The following is a 19,036-nucleotide window of genomic DNA, read 5'->3' as shown; positions in this document are numbered from 1 at the left end:
CATAGTAACTCCCTTCAATTTCCTGGGGAGACTTTGCGTCCCCTTAGAGTTTTTCTGTTACTTGACTCTCCATCCGGCATTAAGTCAGGATGAAGAGGTGCAGCTGCTATCTGTGAAGCAGACGAGACAGCAAGATCCGTAGTGTGTGATATTGCCCTAAGATTCAAGATGGTGCTACGGGCAATGCATCGCAGGGCTCTGCATCGGCTCTCCCTATGGTCCCAGGCTTCCTTCCAACCTGCGAACAAGAGAAGCACAGCAGGCCATGAGTGTGCCGGCCCGCGAGCTTTTTTAATAACTCACCAACTTTATTTTTCCCTGTTCACACCCAGTGGACATCTGTTCAGGTACATGGAGGCACATGGTTCATAAAGAATGTTCTACGATGAAAGTAGCCCATTATATCAGAGAGTGGTTTGTTTTCCTCAGGCCTTATAAGCCTTTTTGTCTAAGAAATGTTGGGGAATTAATACACATATTTCAGTTACGAGTAGAAATAACTCTAAAACCTGGTCTCTGTAGTGGGGTCACATCAATCTGATCTACTTGAGGAGATCAACAATGAACAATATTTCCCCCACATAGTAGGAAGTTTTGTAAATGTCCGTAATTCATCTTTGCAGAGAGCAGTCAATTGTGCGCTCGAGCCCTTATGAAAACAGATCCAATTGTTTGCAGCAGCACACTGCACCCAAAAAATGCTTGCCCCTCACCCTACCTTTGAGAGCCTTAGAGAGCGCTTTTTGAAACTGGGCATGGCCATACAGGATGCTGGTTCCTTAGAAGAAAAGCAGTTTGGACTTCCGTCCTGGGGATAGAGCATTTTCCCACCCTTGCGGAGACCTCGATGACGAAGACGTTCATAGGATGAAGATCATGATGACAGCTTTGGATGAACCATGCCTAAGCACACACCCAGATGCTGGATCCAAACAACCCAAGTTAGAATCTTGGGAAGGTTGCCCGATAAAGGGTCCTTGGACATGCCAGTCTTGGCAAATATTTACCACTCCAAATCCTCAGAATAGACACCAGCTGAAAAGGTGACTCAATATGTGGGTAATGGACTCTGAAAACTCCTGGATAAAGATGCCAGGTTCGCCGTAAGGGAGAATGCCTGAGACCGTCTCTATAGGGAAAAATCTAAATGGCCCCCTAAACTGATGAGAAAATGGTCACTTTCATTGTGAATTTGGGAATCACATAAAATAGATCGACCAGTTTTAGAAGGCATGTCAAGAAAAACTGCTTGATACTGCAGACCCACCAGCAAGGATTCCTGACATGGAACGGAAAGCCAGAGATACTGGTGGCATGTTCTTACCAGAACTACTATCTGGATGGGCACAAAAGGCAATATGCTTCCTCTCATATGCTAATTATGCCATGCCCACTGAGAAGCGTCACTATACAATGATTAAGATTGATCCCAAATTGGGGAAATTAACAACATCAGAATCAGGCTGAATTGCCAAGAGAAGTATCTTCGGAGATCCCCTGATAAAATACCTAAGTAAATTTGTTTCTAACTTTTTATCACTGGAAATCGCCCAACAGTGTATGAAAGAAATTCTTGAGGCAGAAGATTTTTGGCTGGGCTGGTAAAAGCAGAGGTGGCTCGACCCGATGCTCTTTTATCCCAGCTTCCCAAAGAGGTCAAGGTCTCAAAGGAACAATCCAGTGGCTGATCAAACAAAATCGGGAGAATTCTTACTCACATTACATGCCAATTGTGAACTTGAGGGTGTGTATGTGTAAAACATGTGTGACATATGTGTGGTAGCAGGAATCTATGTGTGTGGTCTGAGTCTGAGTACTTGGACAAGTTGGATCCGTTTTAGATGCCCCCCCCCCCAGGTTCAGCATGGCATAAGAAGGATATTGGATACAGCTTCCCTAGACAAAGGAAGCATACTGCTTGCATTCTTGTGTCTGGTTGGTACTGATCCGGGGGGGCCTTGGACTGGAAGCAGGACTCAGCTCAGTCTGGTTTGTGATCCAGAATGAGCTAATGTATTACTTGCACTCTTGTCCCTGGATAGTAGAGGTCGAGACGCTGGGGTGGGTTCTGGAGCGGGTAATGGGCCCAGCTCAGTCTGGTTTCAGATTCAGAATGAGCTCTTGGAAGGGCTTGGATCTGTGATAGAGAGCTCTGGACTAGGCTAGGTAGGTGTGCATGCTTGATTGGACTGCATACAATAACATAACATATAACGTGATGTATTACATATCATTGCCTAACATATCTGAACATGTAATTTACACAGACCGTAACATAAGTATTTGTAAAGGACAAGGTCATAATACCCCAATGGGGATCTTTATTGAATATGAATGTTGAACTCTGTCCCGAAACTGAGCTCACTTATGAGATGGGCTAAGCCTAACAGAGGGTGTGCTCAGTTCTGACCTCCACTGGTCTAGCTATTCTGGCTCTAACCTAGAATGGGCTGGACTTTGTACCGAGGTGTTGATTGAAAATGTTATTGTTTAGCACATACGACATTTTAAATACCCATACTATTATATAAAACACTCTATAATAATAAAATAATACAAAACACGTAAAACCAGTCATACTCACAAATAAAGAATTAATTTAAAATTAAGATGTATACAAATACATTTCTTGCTGGCAACCTTAGCAGACGAAGCCAAGTTTTCTTAAATGTGGCTATGATGACTACAGTAATAATTGATTAAGGGAGACTGACATTATTTCCTATTTTCGAAGTACTTAGCACCTCCGAGACCTATTGAAAAATACACTTAAAAAGGTGGTATCAACTATTGCCTTCCCAGTATAGAATATGGGAGTAGAACAAAGTCTGAGCCCAGATCGTACCTTGGCTCTTTTACTAACCTGAGTTGTGGAAAGGGCACAGCTGAGATTTGATCACCAGCAACCAGTGTCCCTTTTGAAGAGGTTGACATTTCTTCAGGACTGATGCCTATATCTAGCTCTTGATAGGTTGTAAACCCAACAAGATAGTGGCCCCTTTAATCTCATGGATCAACTCTAAGTGATAACTGTCTACTGCACAACAAAACAGTGCTTTCATTGATATTTTGCAGTACTAGAATCCTTCACGTAGAGAAATTCCAATCTGCAAACTAAACTTTATTCCTACCCTACCTTTGGTGGGTACTAAATTTACAGGGTATTCATTAAATATAAGTGCATTTTTTAAGGGCTTTTTGGTACGGTTTAAATTTCACTCCCTGAAAATACGTAACAACTGTGCCACGTCATATGCTAAACAGTTGAGAATAATCAATGTCTAAATAACTATGCTCGTCTTGCACCTATTTAAATGTATCTTTTGATTTGCCTGATACTGAAGGCTCTGGAGAAGAAGGACTGGGTGGTCTCCAGCTCAGATCTATTGATGCCTGAAACACTAATGCAAGGTGTCAAACATCTAGCTAACGAGAGTGCAAAGCAAATGACTGCTTTGAAGAGGCTATGCTGATGGCATGAGGGACAATTTGGAACAAATGAACTACCCTAATATTCATGACAGTCTAATAGATTTAGATGCAGATTGACACACAAATATATGTCACGGGGCACTAAGACTGAATTCCACAAAATGGGGGATTCTTTATTTGAGAGCTGCTATTCAATTGCCCAAAGAAAGGAGGAGCCACTTTGATCTCAATTTATGTAGCAAAAACGTAGGAGTATAATTTGGACGAAAAAACTACAATTCAGTCACCAAATGAACATCTTAGATGCTTCTCCTCAGTACCTAAATGTTTCAATAGAAAGTCTCCTTAGATATTCAGGGGCATATTTATACTCCGTTTGCACCGGAATTGCGTCGTTTTTTTTGACGCAATTTCGACGCAAAACGAACTCCATATTTATACTTTGGCGTTAGACGCGTCTAGCGCCAAAGTCCATGGAGTTAGCGTAATTTTTTAGCGTGGACACCTACTTTGCGTTAATTATATGTAAGGTAGGCATTCCCGTCTAAAAAATCGACTCCGAGGCATGTGCGTCGGATTTATACTCCCGGGCAAAAATCACGCCCGGGAGTGGGCGGGTCAAAAAAAATGACGTACGGCCGCTTTTGTGCCGTTTTTTAGCGCCTGCAAAAGGCAGGCGTTAAGGGACCTGTGGGCTCTGAAGGAGCCCAGAGGTGCCCTCCCATGCCCCCAGGGACACCCCCTGTCACCCTTGCCCACCCCAGGAGGACACCCAAGGCTGGAGGGACCCATCTCAGGGACATTAAGGTAAGTTCAGGTAAGTGTTTTATTTTTATTTTTTTTGTGGCATAGGGGGGCCTGATTTGTGCCCCCCTACATGCCACTATGCCCAATGACCATGCCCAGGGGACAGAAGTCCCCTGGGCATGACCATTGGGTAAGGGGGCATGACTCCTGTCTTTGCTAAGACAGGAGTCATTTCTATGGGGGTTGGGAGTGGAAAAAAATGGCGCAAATCGGGTTGAGGCGAAAAAATTGCCTCAACCTGACTTGCCCCATTTCTTGACGCCCAAGCCCCATATCCCCCTACGCCGGCGCTGCCTGGTGTACGTTGTTTTTTTAAACGCACACCAGGCGGCGCCGGCGGCTAACGTCATTCAATAAATACGGCGCCCGCATGGCGCTTCAGAATGGCGTTAGCCGGCGCTAATTTTTTTGACGCAAAACTGCGTTAGCGCAGTTTGGCGTCAAAAAGTATAAATATGGGCCTCAGACTAATTTTCCAGAAACATGCATCGCCTATTGATCTCTAAAGTTTCACTAACCTCTCAGAAGCTCTCAGGTTACCACTTCCGAAAAGGTTGCGTATTGTGCGGGAGACTGGAAGTTTGGCATCTCTAGGGTAGAACACCATGCAGAAATCTTTGGTGATCACCGCAGGCTGGATACACTTCTCCAACTGAAACAGGGAAGGAAAGTAGGAATATGAAAAAATAATACAGAAAGAAGCAGGTAATTTTATCCATCGTTTGTCTGCTTTTTATTCACAGATTCTACATGGTTGCTGTAGGAAAGCACACCTTTTGACTTGGTCACCCCACACTTTTTGCCTGGCATCTGATGTGATTTCGACTGAAAGTTCACTGAGTCCCTGCTAACCAGGTCCCTAGCGCCAGAGCTCTTTCCTAAAATTGTACAGTTGTTTTTCCCAACTGGCACAATTTTTAGCACTCTCTGTAAGTCCCTAGTAAATGATAACCCTGGTATCTAGGGCCAAGGGTACCATGGAAGCTCCCTGAGGGCTGCAGCACCAATTGTGCTACCCACAGGGATGCCTCACCAAACCTACAAAGTGCTGCCATTGCAGACTGTGGCGGTCATTCCTACCGCGGCGGGCGGCGGTCGCCGCCCGCCTGGCGGGAACCGCCAGAAGACCGTACCGCAGTCAAAAGACCGCGGCGGTCATTCTGTCTTTCCCGCTGGGCTGGCGGGCGACCGCCAAAAGGCCGCCCGCCCGCCCAGCGGGAAAGCACCAGCAACGAGGAAGCCGGCTCCGAATGGAGCCGGCGGAGTTGCTGGTGTGGGACGGGTGCAGTTGCACCCGTCGCGATTTTCAGTGTCTGCCAAGCAGACACTGAAAATCAATGTGGGGCCCCCAGGGGCCCCACGAAACCCGTTCCCGCCAGCCAGGCACCGCCAAAACCAGGCTGGCGGGAAGGGGGTCGGAATCCCGCCGTGGAGGATTCACAGGGGCAGCGGGAAGCCGGCGGGAAACCGTCGGCTTCCCTTTTGCCGCGGTCAGAATAGCCCAAGAAGCACCGCCAGCCTGTTGGCGGTGCTTCCTCCGTCCCCTACCCTGGCGGTCTCGGACCGCCAGGGTAGGAATGACCCCCTGTGTGTTTTGGTGCAGATAAAATTAAAAACACGACATGTCACACATCCCCATTTGCCAGGTCCTCTACCACTGCCTGTGATATGTGTAAGTCACCCTTACAGAAGGCCTTTCAACTCTAAGGCAGGGTACATCATATCACATGTAAGGGCTGTAGGAAAGTGCCTGCTTTGAGATGGTTACCCCCGCTTTTTGCCTGGTTTCTGGTGCAATTTGAATGAAAGTGCACTGGGTACTTGCCAGTGGCGACCAGCAGCTTTGGGAGGGAGGGGGGCGGGCGGGGCACACACACACACACAAACACACACACACACAGACTCATTCTTTCACACACAGACATGCACGCACGCACGCTCATCCATTAACAACACTCATTCCATTCAAACATGCACGCACGCACCAAACATTCATTTTACAAGATCACACACATTCATTCTTTCACGCACGCACGCACATCCATTAACAACACTCATTCCATTCAAACATGCACGCACGCACCAAACATTCATTTTACAAGATCACACACATAAATTCTTTCACACATGCACGCACGCACATCCATTAACAACAATCATAACACTCAAACATGCACGTGCGCACCAAACATTCAATGTAAAACATAACACACATACATACACACACACACACTTACCTTTAGCCTCCAGGTCCCAGGAGGGTTGGGACTGCTACCTTCAAGGCACCTTTGCTGGGCTGAGGAGGTCACGCCCATAGGAGCTGTGATCTCCTCAGCCCAGCAAAGTTCAGCTCAGGCAGCCAGGAGTCTGCGCAAATCGTGCATGTCTGCTCCTGGCTGCCTGACCTGAGCATGAAGAGTGTCTGTCAGGCTGACCTTTGTTCAGCCTGACAGACACTCTTCATGGGGTGGGGGGGGCGTGGCCCCTCCGCCCTGAATGACGGGCCGCCACTGGTACTTGCTAAACAGGTCCGCAGTGCCAGATCTCTTTCTCCAAAAACTGCACAGTTGTTTTTCCAATTGGCAAACCCTTTAGTTACCACTGTATGTCCTTGGTAAATGGTACCCCTGGTACCTAAGGCCTGGGGCACTAAAGAAGGCCCCTGAGGGCTGCAGCACAGACTGTGCCACCCTCAAGGACTATCTCAACAACTGCACACAGTGCTGCCATTGCAGACTGCAAGTCTTGGTTCAGAGATAAAATGAAAATTTGACATGGACCACAGCCTGTGTGCCATGTCCCCTAATACTGCATGCAAAACATGTTAATCACCCCTCTGACAGGCATTACAGCCCTAAGGCAGGATGCATTATATTACATGTGTGGGGACAGCTGCATGAGCAGCTATGCCTCTGTTATGTCTTTGTCGAGTCTCAGACATATCAAGTGACCAGTGAAGCCATTTTAAGTACATTTGCTGGTCACTGGTCATTACGAGTTCCCCAGCTACATGGTGACTTCATTAAAAACAGGGATGTTTGGTATCATACATCTTGTATTAATAAACCCTCACTGAATCCAATGATGGATTTATTAATACATGCACACAGAAGACAGATTGTGAGAAAGTAGCCTCTTTCTAGCCTTGTTACCCCCACTTTTGGCCTGTTTGTGAGTGTATGTCAGGGTGTTTTCACTGTCTCACTGGGATCCTGCTAGCCAGGGCCCAGTGCTCATAGTGAAAATCCTATGTTTTCAGTATGTTTGTTATGTGTCACTGGGACCCTGCTAGTCAGGACCCCAGTGCTCATAAGTTTGTGGCCTATATGTATGTGTTCCCTGTGTGGTGCCTAACTGTCTCACTGAGGCTCTGCTAACCAGAACCTCAGTGGTTATGCTCTCTCATTTCTTTCAAATTGTCACTAACAGGCTAGTGACCAATTTTACCAATTTACATTGGCATACTGGAACACCCTTATAATTCCCTAGTATATGGTACTGAGGTACCCAGGGTATTGGGGTTCCAGGAGATCCCTATGGGCTGCAGCATTTCTTTTGCCACCCATAGGGAGCTCTGACAATTCTTACACAGGCCTGCCACTGCAGCCTGAGTGAAATAACGTCCACGTTATTTCACAGCCATTTTACACTGCACGTAAGTAACTTATAAGTCACCTATATGTCTAACCTTTACCTGGTAAAGGTTGGGTGCTAAGTTACTTAGTGTGAGGGCACCCTGGCACTAGCCAAGGTGCCCCCACATTGTTCAGGGCCAATTCCCCGGACTTTGTGAGTGCGGGGACACCATTACATGCGTGCACTACATATAGGTCACTACCTATATGTAGCTTCACAATGGTACCTCCGAATATGGCCATGTAATATGTCTATGATCATGGAATTGCCCCCTCTATGCCATCCTGGCATAGTTGGCACAATCCCATGATCCCAGTGGTCTGTAGCACAGACCCTGGTACTGCCAAACTGCCTTTCCCGGGGATTTCACTGCAGCTGCTGCCAACCCCTCAGACAGGCTTCTGCCCTCCTGGGGTCCAGCCAGGCCTGGCCCAGGATGGCAGAACAAAGGACTTCCTCTGAGAGAGGGTGTTACACCCTCTCCCTTTGGAAAATGGTGTGAAGGCAGGGGAGGACTAGCCTCCCCCAGCCTCTGGAAATGCTTTCATGGGCACACATGGTGCCCATTTCTGCATAAGCCAGTCTACACTGGTTCAGGGACCCCTTAGCCCTGCTCTGGCGCGAAACTGGACAAAGGAAAGGGGAGTGACCACTCCCCTGACCTGCACCTCCCCTGGGAGGTGCCCAGAGCTCCTCCAGTGTGCTCCAGACCTCTGCCATCTTGGAAACAGAGGTGCTGCTGGCACACTGGACTGCTCTGAATGGCCAGTGCCATCAGGTGACGTCAGAGACTCCTTGTGATAGGCTCCTTCAGGTGTTGCTAGCCTATCCTCTCTCCTAGGTAGCCAAACCCTCTTTTCTGGCTATTTAGGGTCTCTGTCTCTTGGGATTCTTTAGATAACGAATGCAAGAGCTCATCCGAGTTCCTCTGCATCTCTCTCTTCACCTTCTGCCAAGGAATCGACTGCTGACCGCGCTGGAAGCCTGCAAAACTGCAACATAGTAGAAAAGACGACTACTGCAACTCTGTAACGCTGATCCTGCCGCCTTCTCGACTGTTTTCCTGGTGGTGCATGCTGTGGGGGTAGTCTGCCTCCTCTCTGCACTAGAAGCTCCGAAGAAGCAAGCAACCGCAGGCACCAAAGAACTGCATCACCGGAACCTTGGGTCTCCTCTCAGCACGACGAGTGAGGTCCCTTGAATCCAGCAACTCTGTCCAAGTGACTCCCACAGTCCAGTGACTCTTCAGTCCAAGTTTGGTGGAGGTAAGTCCTTGTCTCCCCACACCAGACTGCATTGTTGGAAACCGCGACTTTTGCAGCTACTCCGGCCTCCGTGCACTTCCGGCGGAAATCCTTGGTGCACAGTCCAGCCTGGGTCCACGGCACTCTAACCTGCATTGCACGACCTCCTAAGTTGTTCTCCGGCGACGTGGGACTCCTTTGTGCGACTTTGGGTGAGCACTGTTTCACGCATCCTCGTAGTGCCTGTTTCTGGCACTTCTCCGGGTGCTACCTGCTGCTGAGAGGGCTCCTTGTCTTGCTCGACGTCCCCTCTGTCCCCTGACGCAATTTGCGACATCTTGGTCCCTCCTGGGCCACAGCAGCATCCAAAAACCCTTACCACATGATTTGCAGCTAGCAAGGCTTGTTGGCAGTCTTTCGGTGGGAAAACACTTCTGCACGACTCTCCACGGCGTGAGGGATCCGTCCTCCGAAGGGGAAGTCTCTAGCCCTTGTCGTTCTTGCAGAAACCTACGCTTCTACTGTCCAGTAGCAGCTCCTTTGCACCCACAGCTGGCATTTCCTGGGCATCTGCCCATCTCTGACTTGCTTGTGACTTTTGGACTTGGTCCCCTTGTTCCACAGGTACCCTCGACTGGAAATCCATTGTTGTTGCATTGTTGGTTTGTGTCTTTCCTGCAGAATTCCCCTATCACGACTTCTATGTCCTTTGGGGAACTTTAGTGCACTTTGCACTCACTTTTCAGGGTCTTGGGGTGGGCTATTTTTCTAACCCTTACTATTTTCTAATAGTCCCAGCGACCCTCTACGAGGTCACATAGGTTTGGGGTCCATTCGTGGTTCGCATTCCACTTTTGGAGTATATGGTTTGTGTTGCCCCTATCGCTATGTGTCTCCATTGCATCCTATTGTAACTATACATTGTTTGCACTGTTTTCTAATACTATTACTGCATATTTTGGTATTGTGTACATATATCTTGTGTATATTTGCTATCCTCATACTGAGGGTACTCACTGAGATACTTTTGGCATATTGTCATAAAAATAAAGTACCTTTATTTTTAGTATATCTGTGTATTGTGTTTTCTTATGATATTGTGCAAATGACACTAAGTGGTACTGTAGGAGCTTCACTCGTCTCCTAGTTCAGCCTAAGCTGCTCTGCTAAGCTACCATTATCTATCAGCCTATGCTGCTAGACACCCTATACACTAATAAGGGATAACTGGGCCTGGTGCAAGGTGCAAGTACCCCTAGGTACTCACTACAAGCCAGTCCAGCCTCCTACATTGGTTGTGCAGCGGTGGGATAAGTGCTTTGAGACTACTTACCACTCTTGTCATTGTACTTTTCATAAGAGAAAAATATACAAAACAAGTTCAGTGTGTGTACACATAACTAAAAAGTTTTGCATTTCCTCTTTTCACTCTTTTCTAAAGTGCTGAAAAGTACTTCTAAACTTTCAAAAAGTTCTTACAAGTTTTTAAAGTTTTTTTTCTCTGTCTTTCTAAAAGCTCTGACAAACTTTTTTCTCTTTTTCTATCACTTTAACTCTCTCTAAAAATGTCTGGCACAGGCCAAAATGTTGATCTGTCCAAACTTGCATATGATCTCCTTAGCTGGAAAGGAGCAAGGAGTCTCTGCATAGAGAGAGGTTTGAGTGTAGGGAAGAATCCTTCCTTGGAATTGTTACTTAACATGCTTAGAGAACAAGATAAGGCTAAAAGTGCCCCATCTGTTGAAAAGGTAGCTAATGGTTCCCAATCTGATCCAGGGACTCCCCCAGGAAAAGATTCAGGAAAGAAACTTCTTAGCCTGCCCATTACTAGACAGTCTAGCATAGTTGGTACTGAGGTGGAGTCACATCATACAGATGGTGTGCTCTCACATTACACTGTCAGCCAAGCTGTTAGGGTGCCCTCTGTAAGGGACAGGTCTCCTTCTGTTCATTCTCATCATACTTCTGTGTCAAGGAATGTCCCTCCCACCCACCCTGATGACAGATTGTTAGAAAGGGAGCTCAATAGATTGAGAGTGGAACAAACCAGACTGAAGCTCAAGAAGCAACAGCTGGATTTGGATAGACAGTCCTTAGAAGTAGAGAAGGAAAGACAGAAGTTGGGTTTTGAAACCCATGGTGGCAGCAGCAGTATTCCCAATAGTCATCCTGCAAAAGAGCATGATTCTAGGAATCTGCACAAGATAGTTCCCCCTTATAAGGAGGGGGATGACATTAACAAGTGGTTTGCTGCACTTGAGAGGGCCTGTGTTGTACAGGATGTCCCTCAAAGGCAGTGGGCTGCTATCCTATGGCTATCATTTAGTGGAAAGGGTAGGGATAGGCTCCTTACTGTGAAAGAAAGTGATGGCAATAATTTTACAGTTCTTAAGAATGCACTCCTGGATGGTTATGGCTTAACCACTGAACAATACAGGATAAAGTTCAGAGAGACCAAAAATGAGTCTTCACAAGACTGGGTTGATTTCATTGACCATTCAGTGAAGGCCTTGGAGGGGTGGTTACATGGCAGTAAAGTTACTGATTATGACAGCCTGTATAACTTGATCCGGAGAGAGCATATTCTTAATAATTGTGTGTCTGATTTGTTGCACCAGTACTTGGTGGACTCTGATCTGACCTCTCCCAAAGAATTGGGAAAGAAGGCAGACAAATGGGTCAGAACAAGGGTGAACAGAAAAGTTCATACAGGTGGTGACAAAGATGGCAATAAGAAGAAAGATGGGGAAAAATCTCAAGATAAGCATGGGGATAAGGGTAAAACCAAAGATCCCACTTCAAATCCTAAACACTCTTCAGAGGGTGGGGATAAAACAAATTCTTCCTCTTCTTCTCACCCTGCACACATTAAAAAGCCTTGGTGCTTTGTGTGTAAAAACAGAGGCCATAGGCCAGGGGATAAGTCCTGTCCAGGTAAACCCCCTGAGCCTACCACCACTAATACATCAAGCTCTAGTGCCCCTAGCAGTAGTGGTACTAGTGGTGGGACTGCTCGCAACATTCAAGCAAAGGGTGTAGTTGGGTTCACTTATGGGTCCATCATAGAAACTGGGGTAGTCAGTCCCAAGACAGTTTCTGTCACACCTAGTGGCATTGGCCTTGCCACACTGGCTGCTTGTCCCCTTACAATGGATAAGTACAAGCAGACAGTTTTAATAAATGGTGTTGAGGCCCAGGCCTACAGGGACACAGGAGCCAGTATCACTTTGCTGACTGAAAACCTAGTGGCTCCTGAACAACACATCATTGGACAACAGTATAAAATTATTGATGTCCATAACTCCACTAAGTTTCTTCCCTTAGCTATAATTCAGTTTAGTTGGGGCGGAGTTACTGGCCCTAAGCAGGTGGTGGTATCACCTAGCTTACCTGTAGACTGTCTCTTAGGTAATGACCTCGAGGCCTCAGGTTGGGCTGATGTAGAGTTTTATGCCCATGCAGCCATGCTGGGCATCCCAGAGGAATTGTTCCCTCTCATTTCTACTGAAATGAAAAAGCAAAGGAGAGAAGGCCTGAAAACTCAGGATCCCTCTCCATCAACAGGTATAAAGGGTATCACAGTATCCCCTAACCACCCTGCCATTCAGGATACCATTCCTGTGGTGGGAGAAACCTCTCCTGGGGTGGCACCTGTTCCAAGGGAAGCATCAGCTGGCAAAGCTGGACTCCCTGAGGTAGAAGTACCTCTCTGTGGGATAACTAACATTGGTGAGAAAAAGGCCACCAGTTTAGTTAACATGGAGCATCCCTCCAACCCTCCCAGAGAAACTTTAGTGCAGAAACTCTGCACTGCCTCACAACACTTAGGACAGCATCCCTGCCCTAGTGTGGAGCTCATAGGACAGCATCCCTGCCCTGCTCCAACCCAAGAGAAACAGCATCCCTGTTCTCTCTTCCAGCCATATGGACAAAGTTTTTGCCCAGCTATGGCTTTTCTGAGACAGCATCCCTGTCTGGCATTCTCATCACTAGAAATAGGTTCAGTGGACAATTCCCACTGCTCTAAACTAAAACTTACTGATAGAAACTCTGAAAATACATCTTCACATTGTTGCTTAGCTAAAAAAGTTCAAACAGGGTGGTTTACATCCCCACAGGGAAGTAACCATATAGTGGATGATAAAGGGAGTCACCAGTCTATTGCAGAGCTACTCTCTACTTATCACCACTTAGACAATAAAGTCTCAACTGGCCAAGGTTAGCCTTATTGTCCTTCGTTTGGGGGGGGGGGGTTGTGTGAGAAAGTAGCCTCTTTCTAGCCTTGTTACCCCCACTTTTGGCCTGTTTGTGAGTGTATGTCAGGGTGTTTTCACTGTCTCACTGGGATCCTGCTAGCCAGGGCCCAGTGCTCATAGTGAAAACCCTATATTTTCAGTATGTTTGTTATGTGTCACTGGGACCCTGCTAGTCAGGACCCCAGTGCTCATAAGTTTGTGGCCTATATGTATGTGTTCCCTGTGTGGTGCCTAACTGTCTCACTGAGGCTCTGCTAACCAGAACCTCAGTGGTTATGCTCTCTCATTTCTTTCAAATTGTCACTAACAGGCTAGTGACCAATTTTACCAATTTACATTGGCATACTGGAAAACCCTTATAATTCCCTAGTATATGGTACTGAGGTACCCAGGGTATTGGGGTTCCAGGAGATCCCTGTGGGCTGCAGCATTTCTTTTGCCACCCATAGGGAGCTCTGACAATTCTTACACAGGCCTGCCACTGCAGCCTGAGTGAAATAACGTCCACGTTATTTCACAGCCATTTTACACTGCACGTAAGTAACTTATAAGTCACCTATATGTCTAACCTTTACCTGGTAAAGGTTGGGTGCTAAGTTACTTAGTGTGAGGGCACCCTGGCACTAGCCAAGGTGCCCCCACATTGTTCAGGGCCAATTCCCCGGACTTTGTGAGTGCGGGGACACCATTACACGTGTGCACTACATATAGGTCACTACCTATATGTAGCTTCACAATGGTAACTCCGAATATGGCCATGTAATATGTCTATGATCATGGAATTGCCCCCTCTATGCCATCCTGGCATAGTTGGCACAATCCCATGATCACAGTGGTCTGTAGCACAGACCCTGGTACTGCCAAACTGCCTTTCCCGGGGTTTCACTGCAGCTGCTGCTGCCAACCCCTCAGACAGGCTTCTGCCCTCCTGGGGTCCAGCCAGGCCTGGCCAAGGATGGCAGAACAAAGGACTTCCTCTGAGAGAGGGTGTTACACCCTCTCCCTTTGGAAAATGGTGTGAAGGCAGGGGAGGAGTAGCCTCCCCCAGCCTCTGGAAATGCTTTCATGGGCACACATGGTGCCCATTTCTGCATAAGCCAGTCTACACCGGTTCAGGGACCCCTTAGCCCTGCTCTGGCGCGAAACTGGACAAAGGAAATGGGAGTGACCACTCCCCTGACCTGCACCTCCCCTGGGAGGTGCCCAGAGCTCCTCCAGTGTGCTCCAGACCTCTGCCATCTTGGAAACAGAGGTGCTGCTGGCACACTGGACTGCTCTGAATGGCCATTGCCATCAGGTGACGTCAGAGACTCCTTGTGATAGGCTCCTTCAAGTGTTGCTAGCCTATCCTCTCTCCTAGGTAGCCAAACCCTCTTTTCTGGCTATTTAGGGTCTCTGTCTCTTGGGATTCTTTAGATAACGAATGCAAGAGCTCGTCCGAGTTCCTCTGCATCTCTCTCTTCACCTTCTGCCAAGGAATCGACTGCTGACCGCGCTGGAAGCCTGCAAAACTGCAACATAGTAGCAAAGACGACTACTGCAACTCTGTAACGCTGATCCTGCCGCCTTCTCGACAGTTTTCCTGGTGGTGCATGCTGTGGGGGTATTCTGCCTCCTCTCTGCACTAGAAGCTCAGAAGAAATCTCCTGTGGGTCGACGAAATCGTCCCCCTGCAACCGCAGGCACCAAAGAACTGCATCACCGGTACCTTGGGTCTCCTCTCAGCACGACGAGCGTGGTCCCTTGAATCCAGCAACTCTGTCCAAGTGACTCCCACAGTCCAGTGACTCTTCAGTCCAAGTTTGGTGGAGGTAAGTCCTTGCCTCCCCACGCCAGACTGCATTGTTGGAAACCGCGACTTTTGCAGCTACTCCGGCCTCCGTGCACTTCCGGCGGAAATCCTTTGTGCACAGTCCAGCCTGGGTCCACGGCACTCTAACCTGCATTGCACGACCTCCTAAGTTGTTCTCCGGCGACGTGGGACTCCTTTGTGCGACTTCGGGTGAGCACTGTTTCACACATCCTCGTAGTGCCTGTTTCTGGCACTTCTCCGGGTGCTACCTGCTGCTGAGAGGGCTCCTTGTCTTGCTCGACGTCCCCTCTGTCCCCTGATGCAATTTGCGACATCCTGGTCCCTCCTGGGCCACAGCAGCATCCAAAAACCTTTACCGCACGATTTGCAGCTAGCAAGGCTTGTTGGCGGTCTTTCGGCGGGAAAACACTTCTGCACGACTCTCCACGGCGTGAGGGATCCGTCCTCCAAAGGGGAAGTCTCTAGCCCTTGTTGTTCTTGCAGAAACCTACGCTTCTACTGTCCAGTAGCAGCTCCTTTGCACCCACAGCTGGCATTTCCTGGGCATCTGCCCATCTCCGACTTGCTTGTGACTTTTGGACTTGGTCCCCTTGTTCCACAGGTACCCTCGACTGGAAATCCATCGTTGTTGTATTGTTGGTTTGTGTCTTTCCTGCAGAATTCCCCTATCACGACTTCTATGTCCTTTGGGGAACTTTAGTGCACTTTGCACTCACTTTTCAGGGTCTTGGGGTGGGCTATTTTTCTAACCCTTACTATTTTCTAATAGTCCCAGTGACCCTCTACGAGGTCACATAGGTTTGGGGTCCATTCGTGGTTCGCATTCCACTTTTGGAGTATATGGTTTGTGTTGCCCCTATCCCTATGTGTCTCCATTGCATCCTATTGTAACTATACATTGTTTGCACTGTTTTCTAATACTATTACTGCATATTTTGGTATTGTGTACATATATCTTGTGTATATTTGCTATCCTCATACTGAGGGTACTCACTGAGATACTTTTGGCATATTGTCATAAAAATAAAGTACCTTTATTTTTAGTATATCTGTGTATTGTGTTTTCTTATGATATTGTGCATATGACACTAAGTGGTACTGTAGGAGCTTCACTCGTCTCCTAGTTCAGCCTAAGCTGCTCTGCTAAGCTACCATTATCTATCAGCCTATGCTGCTAGACACCCTATACACTAATAAGGGATAACTGGGCCTGGTGCAAGGTGCAAGTACCCCTAGGTACTCACTACAAGCCAGTCCAGCCTCCTACACAGATGCCCCCTGAAAACCTACCAACACCTAGCGTGGTCATTGACTGGTGCAAACTAGTGCAGCCACCTTAGACAGTGTTCAGGCCCCCTGAAGTGAGAACCAACACTCTTGAGGGCTCAGAATAAAGGCCTGCTCTGGGCGGAGGTGATAACACCTCATCCAGGCAGGATTAACATTCCAGGGCGGGGAGCTTTAAAGGCCTTTCTGCCTTTGAAATGCTACACAGGCATCTCCAAATGACAGAAGGCCAACCCCCAGTTCCTGACTCCACTTTTGGTGGCAGGACTGGAGGAAAACATAGTTAAATTAGGAGGAGTGCCTACTTCATGCCAGTCCCACCCCTAAGTTGGACGAGGGGAAGTGGACACTACTTTTCAAATTCTTCGATTTTGTTTGGAAGGAATTAGGCCACTAGGTAGTTTTAAGGTTTTGCCCACTTCCCAAAGAAAGTAGGTCTTAAGAAGGGTGTTGTCATCCTAAAGGTGAGTAGCCCATTGGATACCACTTTGCACCCTTGTGACACCCCTAAATTCAGTATTTAGGTGGCACCCTTGAACCCTAAAACTCAGATTCCTGATTACCTAAGAAGACCTACACACTACAGAGTCCAACCCGCAGAGAAGACTGCAGACACCAACTGACTTGGCCACAGCCCTACCGGGTTGTCTGCAACCCTTGAAGATCCTATGTCTGAAGACGACCCGTCATGCAGCCCAGCGACCTCCAAAGCCTTGGGAGGACTGCCTGCCTTCAATTAAGACTGAGATCTCCTGAGAACAGCGAACCCTTTCAAGAAGAAACCAACTTTAAAGAAAAATAACTCTGCCCTGAGGAACTGCGAAACCGGATCCGGACCCACCTCTGCACCTGTCTCCCACGTCCCGAGTCTGAGTGGCCACTGGTCCTGCGAAGGTTCCCCAGTAATTCTGAGCTCCAGTCCAGAGTGGGTTGAACCCTGTTGGATTCTGCTGCAAAGCCTGCAGCCTCAATCCGAAGACTCCTTCTGACTGCGACCTTCTTGGTAGGCTGTTTCGGACGTCAAAAGACGCCCTTGCACCCTGAGCCCCTGAGCCTTGGGGAGCTGGACCTTTGGTGTTCCTACGTTCCCTAGCATCAGAACTTACCTGGGTAGCTGTGGGTTTTCTTCATTCAGCCTCCTAGCCCGAGCCTGCAGCCTTTTTCCAAAACTGATCTTCCCCATTCACTTACATTGGCCGCCCAAAGCTGTGTTGACACTCTGCACTTAGCTGCCCCTGTGTCGCCAAGTGTGAAAGTTTGGTGCTGCCTTCTAGCCTCCTTGTACTTACCTCAGCTTGAGGAGATCGACCCCTTAGCCCACTTTTGTCTCCATTGGTTAACTTTGAGGGCCCGACCTTGTGTTGGCACTTGGCCTCCCCTGTGCCAGTGATGGTGTAAATTTGGTGCTGGCATGTGGCCACCTTTGTGCTTACCTCAATCCCAGGAGACCAACCTCTGACACTGCTCTACTCACCTGTGAGCAGCGCATCTTCGTTCACCCCCAGTCTCCCTTGGTTAACATTGGGCACTCAACTTAGTACTTATTTGAACCTTGCCTTTTTGTTGACCTAAAACCTTGAAGGCTGGATTTCTAAGTCGAGTACTTACCTGCAAAACTGTATTCTTGTTTTGCTGCCACAGGTGAACATTGAAGACTCTGAAAATTGCATTGTGTCGATTTTTTAAACTGAAAAATATTTTTAATTTAAAAACTGGTTACCTTATAATTAAGTTCCTTGGTTCAAAGCATATATAAAACAAGTGTTATTTTTCTAGTTGGGTCTTGTATTTATTCTTTGAGTGTGTGTCTCATTTATTGCCTCTTTAAGCACAACAAATGCCTAGCAAGACTCCTTGATAAGCCTAAATGCCCGCCCACACTACCACAAATAGAGCATTAGACCTATCTATTTCTCCTTCTGCCAACCTTTGGGGACCCACTGGACTCTCCACACAGTGTACTTCATTTTCGTGCACCATACAGAGACCCAGCTTCCTACAGAAGGGAGTAGCCCCTCTGGAATCTCTGCAAAACCCACCAGTTTGATGTGATCGACTGCCAACGGAGCAGGTGATGGGGGATCCTGTGTAACTCATCCCTGGTGGGGAAGCATCAGATTAGGAAGGTTTGGAGGCAGCTGCAGGGGGCAGACTGTCTCCATGATCTACGAGGCTGGTGGATCCCTCCTCCCCGGCCATGCAGAGGCTGGGCAGCATGCGCCGCACGGTGGCTGGAGGGCAATGGACATGGCTGAGCACCCCTTCCATAGTGACAAAAGGGGCGTAAAGTAGACCAAGGGGGACAAGGAGCCGCTGCAAGGACCAAGGACCTGACAGTAGAACAAAAATCCTTGAAGTGCTCGAGCGCCCAATCTGCTTTCTCTCCAATGAGACAAGTGACATCAAAGCGCATGTCCAGTAGGTTAGCTTGGACATTCCCTGAAAAGCCAGATGTCCTCAACCAGGACTGATGCCTAAGGGCCACTGTCGATGCACCCACTCTAACAAGTGAGTGAGTCATGTCCAGTCCCCATCTGATCCTGAACTTTTCTACACCTCTC

The 19,036-nt window shown here is 47.8% G+C and overlaps 1 protein-coding gene across 3 annotated transcripts in view; it reads right to left on the bottom strand.

Moving 5' to 3' along the window:
• Window positions 1-19,036, bottom strand: part of KIF1A (kinesin family member 1A) — a 3,950,406-nt gene that overhangs the window by 1,169,398 nt on the left and 2,761,972 nt on the right. For all 3 annotated transcript variants that reach the window (XM_069213666.1, XM_069213667.1, XM_069213668.1), the window contains one exon: window positions 4,758-4,891. In XM_069213666.1, coding sequence (XP_069069767.1) covers window positions 4,758-4,891 — 134 coding nt within the window. The remainder of the gene's footprint in view (window positions 1-4,757; window positions 4,892-19,036) is intronic.

This window comes from Pleurodeles waltl, chromosome 11 (assembly GCF_031143425.1).
Source record: "Pleurodeles waltl isolate 20211129_DDA chromosome 11, aPleWal1.hap1.20221129, whole genome shotgun sequence".
Lineage (NCBI taxonomy): Eukaryota > Metazoa > Chordata > Amphibia > Caudata > Salamandridae > Pleurodeles > Pleurodeles waltl.
Note: the sequence above shows the minus strand (reverse complement) of the source record. Positions and strands in the feature narration are given on the sequence as shown.